General features: G+C 48.8%; 1 protein-coding gene across 1 annotated transcript; it reads left to right on the top strand.

The window, feature by feature from the left end:
- Positions 1-2,190: 2,190 nt before the first annotated feature.
- On the top strand, positions 2,191-6,952 carry LOC119308811 (disease resistance protein RGA2-like). Its single transcript, XM_037584967.1, has 2 exons — positions 2,191-2,403; positions 4,005-6,952. Exons 1-2 carry the CDS (start codon positions 2,341-2,343, stop codon positions 6,861-6,863), a joined length of 2,922 nt encoding a protein of 973 aa, XP_037440864.1. The 5' UTR covers positions 2,191-2,340; the 3' UTR covers positions 6,864-6,952.
- Positions 6,953-8,205: the final 1,253 nt, after the last annotated feature.

Raw genomic sequence — 8,205 nt, 5'->3', positions numbered from 1 at the left:
ACTACCGAAGCCCATGCCGCGATCCAAGCTCCTCGCAACGCCATCATCGTTGCCAAACAGAAACCAAACGCCCCACCTCAGCAAACCACGCAGCGAAGATGCCGTCTTTCACCGGTCTCTCAGTCGTTGCCGGCTCCGAGACGATGCCCCCAAGGAGGAGAAAGACGCGAAGACGCCTCCATCTCCCGATCCAGCGGATCTGAGGTTTCCCACCGGAGCCAAAGCCGCGGGAAAGGGGAGCACACCTCCACGGCGACGCTTCCAAGAAAGATCACGACACCCGTGGGCGCCGTCGTCGCCGGCTCCGAAGAAGACTGGAGCAAGGATTTCTCCCGGAGATGACCACCTGCAGCCACCGACCGCCGCCCATCGACCACCACCTGCCAAGGCCGACCTCACTCCAGCCATGGGATCCCACGATCCATCATGACCAGACACACACCACCTCCCTGGCCGCAGCCGCCATCCACCACCGCAGCACCACCGCGATCACCACCACCGCAGCCATCAAAGCCGCAACGCCAGTGCAGCACCCAGATCGAAGAGCTAGCACACACTAGGTCCCCATCGGGGCCGCACAAACAGAGTAGCAGCGCAGACGAGCAACTCCTCCATCAGCAGCGCACCTCGCGCTCCAGAGCAGCAGAGCCGCCATGCCCAGCCGGTCGCCGTGCCAGCCGCATGCCAGCCGCTGCCGAGCCCGGCCGACAGGCCGCGCCCCACGCACGCATCTGGAACCGAGCGCCGCCACGCGCACGCACGTCGTCCACGCCCAAGTCACGCTGGAGCCCAGACCGAGGCCGCCGCCCCAGCGTCCAATCCGCCGCCCGCAGCCGACGCAGCCAGAACCAAGGTGACGGAGATCCAGGCGGCAGGAGGGGGGCCGCAACCCTGCCCAAACTCGTTGGGCAGAAACCACCAGGCCGCAGCCCCGGGGCTTGCCGACGACGCTCCCGTGGCCGCCACCCGCCGAAGGCGCAACCTCGGATCTGTCACACGCCGCCTGCACCGTGCCACAGGGAGCCGAGCCTCCCCTACCACAATTCCCGACCCAGCGTCCGATCTACGCTGCCGGAAACCCAACGCGCCCGCGCCATGCCTTGCGCGCCCTCGCCACGCTGTCCCGAACACGGCCACCCTCGCCGGTGCGCGCACCCGCGCGAGCGCCGCGCCGAGTCCCCGCCTGAACGAACGGCCCACGCCGCCCCTGCTCGAGTTGGAGGAGGGAAGGGCCCCGCTGCCGCCGAGCCGCGCGGGCTTCGCCCGACGACGTCTGCTGACGGCGGCAAGGGGAGGAGAGGCCGGAGGGGCCTGTGCTGGCGGTGGCTAGGGTTCGCTCACGGGCCGCCCACGGGAGCGACCTGGGAAGCGCTCGCTTTCCCCAAAATGGAGCCGGAGAAATGTAGATCTTACATTTAGAACCGTGTAATATTTTTCTTCAGTTTTTTCTTTTTCTCTCTTGCATGTTATTACTATCTTGATTGAAACTTGGTTAGATGTCAGGCCGCTGATATGTAGCCACACCAGTTCGGGATTTATCATTTTTCCGAAAAAAACGAGTGGCAACCCGGACTCCTGGAGTATATCTGGCCATGGGACGGGCTTGGGTCGGGCCGGAAAAAGCCCATAGCAAAAAACTGAGGCCCATGCCCTCCCAGGCCCTATCATTGGGCCTACTTTTCAAGCCCAAGCCCGGCTCATCTGATAAAAAGCCCTAAAAAGCCCTTAGGGCTTAGGGCCATGAGCCGGGCCACTTCCTTAAAATGCCAATATGAAGCCAAGCCCGTCCAGGCCCTACTGGTGGGCTCAAAACTCAGGCCCAAGCTCGGCCCATGGGCAAGGCCATCGGGTCTAGGCCCTGGATTTCAGGGCCTGGGTGGGCCGACAGGGCCGGGTCTGAGATGGTCAGGACTATCTTGGAGTAAAGCTACACACACGGAGAGTTGACGGGGGTTTCACGGATCAGATTCAACGTGGCAGGTTTGGATTGGATTTCAGTTGGGTGGCAGACTGGCAGGTTTAGATTGCGGGAAGGAGTCCGCAATTGGCCCGTAATTGCCCGCGCGTTTAGGATTTCCGGGCAACCAGCATATTCCATTCCCCTCGCCTTCTCGGGTTTCCGTCGTCGCGACGCTGACGCCGGATCATCCTGTCCACCGCGCCGCCAGTCTCGATCCCCTCCAGCCCCTCCTCCCATGGCGCTTCCGCCGCCGCTCGGTGAAGCTTCTATGCGCCGCTTGCGCTCGGTGCTCTTCGACTGGGGACCCCCCATGGAACTCACTTGCTTCCGTCTTAGTCGGGCCGCTTGGGTTAAACCGGGACTGAAATTGACTATGCCATATGCTGTGGTCGGCAGTGGTTCTATGGCACCGCCGCGACCCTGGCCGACCGCCTACTCTTCAGGTTTGGTGTTCTTCGGCCTGTAGCTCCAAATCTCCATCTGGCCGATGTTTGGTTGATGCATGTTTGAATGGGGATGCCTAAATTGGTGCTGTAATGTGGAATAGTTGGTGCTTAGGCATGGGTTGAAAATATTACATTGTTTGCTTCAGAAAAATGCATATACTCTATGATACAAGCACCTCTCCTGCTCATATCATGCCTCCCCATCATACTGTCACCCATGAGTGGACACTTGTTTTGCTTCTCTGTTTTTAGATATTGATCCGACGTATTTTCTCTGTTTCGTTGCTAGGTTTTACTAACAACCTTGATACTCCCTCCGTCCGGAACTACTTATCTTCAAAATGAATAAAAATGGATGTATCTAGAACTAAAAAATGTCTAGATACATCCATTTCCACGACAAGTAATTCCGGACGGAGGGAGTACCTGGTAGGTAGGGTGGCAGATGGGTCGCTAACTGCCCACCTATCTAGTCTTTTTTTATAGTTTTTGTGTTAGTAATGATATCACTTACTCCCTCCGTTCCTAAATATTTGTCTTTTTAGAGATTTCAAATGGACTATCACAAACGATGTATATAGACATATTTTAGAGTGTAGATTCACTCATTTTGCTCTGTATGTAGTCACTTGTTGAAATATCTAAAAAGACAAATATTTAGGAACGGAGGGAGTAGTAAGTTAGTACATATGACATTTACATGTTGGCCAGGCTGCAGTTGTCATTGTCAAGGGCAATGAAGACTTCATGAACATTTTCACTTTCCACAGCAGTATATATGAGTCAGAATTTTCCTAGTGTAAGCTAGAAATGGGTGCAAAATGTCAAAATTCAAAAGAAGGTTAAACTGCCTTGTGTCACATGGCTGATCCATGCGTTTAGCATTTCTACCAATGAAGTCCTTACCTAGCAGTCTAGCACTACCTAATCAACTAAAAAAAAGTCATTTTGGACATCGGCAATGTCAAGGTGAGAGTTTGACCATTAATCTATATGAACGCAATGCACAACGGAACATTTAACTTTATTCTTTCACTTGAACATGAACCACACTCGTTTGGATTTCGGGGGCTTGCTTATAGGTTTGTCAGAACTCAGAACTCATTTTTAAGTTTCTTCCATTGTATATTGTGGGTGTGAACTTATCCTTTGACATCTTGCAATCATACTTGTTTGATCCATCATCTGAGAAGTATCATACCCCTTGGCCTATACTAATAGGTTTTACACCGAAAAGCATGACACTTTATATTGATAAGGGAATGTTAGTTGTTTGTTCAGGTAAGTATCCACATTTTTAAGCAATTATTGCATAGAAAGTTTTAGTAATACGGATTTAGCTATTCTGAGGATAGCATTTAGCAAAACAGGCTTCAGTTATTGTAGTTCATCTTTTGAGTTTTTTTAAAAGCAAGTTGTATGTATCTACTCGAACCAAACATGATGCTAGGTCGTTATGCTCAAAATCTACTTCAATGAATTCCTGCTTTTTGGCAGAACCTGAAAACCAGACAGGTCCTAACTCAGTGTATTGATTTGCGTGTCATGGGTACATGTGGTGTTTTGTGTCACATATTGAATTTTGTTTGTTGCTGCAGGAATGGGATGCTGCCTCTATATGTAAGTGTGTCAAGGAAGTTCATATCAGATGCCAGATTGGAAATGATATACAGGAACTAAACAAGAAACTGGATACAATCATACCGGTAATACAACAGTTAGGACTAGCTGCAGAAGATCAATCAGGAATAGATAGTGAAGTTGCTCCTCATTACAATGAGTCCAATACAATAGGTAGAGGTGTTGGCAGTGACTGCAATGATCTTGTTAATCTGCTACGGAGAGGTGGAGAAGGCGCCCATGTTCTTTTCGCCATAGTTGGAACTATTGGAGTTGGTAAGAGTACTCTTGCACTCAAGATATACCATGAGATGAGAGGTAGGTTTAGAACCAGGTTATGGGTAAATATCTCCAACGACTCCAGACGCATCACAATATGGTCTGGTGACACATTTAAGAGAAGGGCAGGAATGGCGGAGCAACGTGAGGTGTTACGCCGCTATCTGGATGGTTCTACCAGCAACCTGCTCTTGGTCATTGATAATGTGCGGAAAGCAGATGACTGGAACCAGTTGCTGGCTGCAAATGAAGCATTCCGCCGTTGTGGCTGCAAAGTCATTGTAACAACACGTGACGAGAATGTCGCAAGGAAGATGGGGGTGACCCATTTTCACCGTGTCAAGTGTTTGAATGGGGACGATGGCTGGTTGTTGCTCCACAAAACCGCTAATCTGGGAGGGACTGTAGCCACTGGGAACATTCAGGATGTTGGAAGAAGTATCGTGCAGAAGTGCAGTGGCGTTCCGATGGCAATTAGAACAATTGGATGGAATCTAAGGGGCAGGTCCCGGGAAGATGAATGGGAGAGCATACATTCACAAGATTTCATTTCCTCGTATCCAGGGATAAGGGACACCATTGATACGACGTACATGGAGTTGAAGTATCGTGTCAAGCGGTGTTTCCTCTACTGCTCTTTATACCCGGAGCAATTTGTGATCAAGCAGCAGTGTGCCACACAGCAGTGGATTGCAGAGGGTTTCTTTGAGGGCAGTCCAGATTTAGAAGAGGCGGCTGAAAGCTGTTACCAGGAATTAATAGAGAGGGGTCTTCTTCTGCCTGAGCATGAAGCTAATGGTGTGGTGAGAGCAAAGATGCCTACTCTACTGAGATCGTTTGCACTCTATCGGTCAGGCGAAGAGAACTGTGTGGATAATCCTAGTCGTATTAGTAGTACCAGTAAACCATGGCGCCTATGCATCACAGATGAAGAAGCTATAGAGGCCATCCCGGTTTATGTCACTCGTTTGAGGACACTCTTTGTGTCTGCAAGCCCACTCAGAAGAAGCAGCTTGGACCTTATCATTGAAAGGTTTCCGAACCTAAGAGTACTAGACCTTAGAGACACACAAGTTGAGAGCATTCCCAAAACGCTGGGAAGATTGCTGCAACTTAGGTATCTGAATCTTTCGAATACTGAAATAAGAAAACTTCCTCAGAGTATCGGGAATCTGATGATGCTGCAGTTTCTAATCCTCCAAAACTGTCCTTACCTCACACAAATGACCAGTCATGTTGGCCGTCTGGAAAACTTGAGGGGCCTCGACTTCTCAGGGGCACCAAAGCTAAATGATTTCCGTTTCAGACTACTCAAACTGACAGAACTCAACTGCTTGCATGGTTTTTTTCCAGCTAACCATGGTTGGACACTTAAAGAATTACATGTACTGCGCAACCTTACAAGCCTCCAGATACTAAGGCTAGGCAGGGCATCAAGCATAGAAGATGCACACCAATCAAGACTGCAGGAAATGGATAATCTCAGAGAGCTCGAGCTGTGCTGCAGTTCTGTCGACCAACCACCAGTTGACGTTCAAGAGCATATGAAAGATGTGTTCAGCGCACTCAGACCTCCTCAGAGTTTGTTTTCTCTCAAGCTAGATGGTTACTATGGCAATGGATTTCCAGCTTGGTTTTCTGTTTCTCACCTTACAGCGCTGCAGCGGCTGACGCTTGATGGCTGTGTCCACTGTCAGCGCCTACCAGCTCTCGGTGAGATGATGAATCTTAAATTCCTGGCTATCATAGGCTTCAGCGTGTTGACTGAGATCAACTATGAGCTTCGTGGGGCGCCAGCAACCGGTGTGGCATTTCCACTGTTGGAGCAGCTATTCTTAGGGAGGATGCAGAATATGGTGTCATGGTCTGGTCTTGTGGATACAGACATGCCTTTACTCGAGAGATTACATCTTGATGGATGCCCCAGTATGATTTCTGTCCCCTCGTGGCTCCAGCACTGCACAACATTGAAAAGCTTGAAGATACACCATGCTGATGCGCTTCAAAATATCGAGAACCTGCTAGCACTTAAGGAGCTGCAAGTTCACCATAGTTCCAATCTGAAGAGGATATTTAACCTCCGTAGACTGGAGGAATTGGAAATCGTGAACTGTGCACACCTGGATACTGTGCAGGATGTTCCTCTGTTGCGCCTCTTGCATTTGGACGAACCCACAGCCCAGCTTCCAGAATGGCTCCAGAAGAAACAGTCATTTACTCTCAGGAGATTGGAGATTATTGGCAGTGAGGACCTACTGGACAGATGCTCCTCACCCACCGCGCGCTACGGGCGCCTCATCAAAGATGCAGCTGATCATGTTTATGCGAAATTGCATGGCGGTTCCTTGTACTTTTCGTACACCAAGAGCACTGGCATGTTCGATAGAAGCCGACGATGCAGGGATCGCTACGGTATGCAAGGCGCAGCTATCCTCGCGGTGCCTGTTGCTCCCCGGCGAGTTCATGGTGGCTGGGAAACATGGATCAAGTACACACTTTGTGCCATCTTCCTCATTGTTTCCCAGTTCTTTGTTCAGTGGGCTGTTAGCTCTAGGTAGATGAGTGGAATTATGTCACCTTTATTCCACTTATTTGATGTACCTTTTGCTGTCGCCAAGTTTCTGATATGTGAAAGCTATTTGTTCTAGTGGAACAGGCATGATCTACGATGTATACCACCTCCACATCCATTGACATAATAACCTGTCAGCAAAATTTGCCATTGGTAACAGGAGAGCTATTTGACAGTCAACAAGAGGAGCTAAATAGATTTTACATTTGTTACAGAACATCCTTTTGCTGTTTCTCTTAAGAGGGCTATCTTGTGTCAGAAGCCAAAATGGGCGCTCACCTAAGTAGCAAAGCATGCCTCGGTTGAGAGGCCACGAGGGTCTTGGGTGAAACTGACTTTCCTGGATAGTCGTATTGACTATTGAGCACATCTATGTTCCTGCTATTTCATCAAACTTATGTTCTAAAAATAAAGAGGTAAATACACCACAAGTGCCTAAACTTGTCCGGTACGGTCAGTTTAGTGCCTAAAGTTGCAAAATACGTAAAAGTGGTGCCATAACTTATCTAAATGATGCATATACGGTGCCTTCGCTCGTACGCCGCCCAATATTCAGTGATATGTACTATTCAATACAACAAAATACCAGTTGATTATCCAAACAATTTAGTTGTGTACTTTACATACACTGCACACATTTACTACATCTCTAACGCATTGCACTTGCACATATTCAGCACAAATATTCAGTTCAGTGCAGTGCGCACATTCAGTACAACACCTGTCACGAGAATTCAGTTAACTGTACAATCATGTTTCACCAAATTCAGTTAACTATGCGTCATCTGTAACCAAAATTCAGTTACAAATCTTTCTAATTTTTCAGTTCGAACAATCTCCAGATCTGAGCAGAAATGACCAACAAGGCAAATGATCACATCTGAATAATATTATAGTCTAATTTGTTGCGCAATCATGTGTCACCAAATTCAGTTAACTACGCGTCATCTGTACCCAAAATTCAGTTACAAATCTTTCTAATTTTTCAGTTCGAACAATCTCCAGATCTGAGCAGAAATGACCAACATGGCAAATGATCACATCTGGGTAATATTATAGTCTAATTTGTTGCGCACACAAGCATGACCAACTACTTTGACAGGAAAAGGCGTCTACTTTCAAAAACCCGAATAAACCCTAGCAAAATTCAGGAATAATGAGCCCATATCTACTCCGCAACAATCCATATACACAGTATCTCCATAGCATGGACGAAAGATGACGAATCAAGTACGCCAGAAAATTACTCTCACTCCAGCAAACCCTACCCAACGTTATGGACGAGGAAGAGATACTCGAAAGTAAAACAGGGAGAGCATGCCTTGCCA

Source organism: Triticum dicoccoides, chromosome 5B (genome assembly GCF_002162155.2).
Source record: "Triticum dicoccoides isolate Atlit2015 ecotype Zavitan chromosome 5B, WEW_v2.0, whole genome shotgun sequence".
Lineage (NCBI taxonomy): Eukaryota > Viridiplantae > Streptophyta > Magnoliopsida > Poales > Poaceae > Triticum > Triticum dicoccoides.
This window is presented reverse-complemented; position numbering and strand designations above follow the sequence as displayed.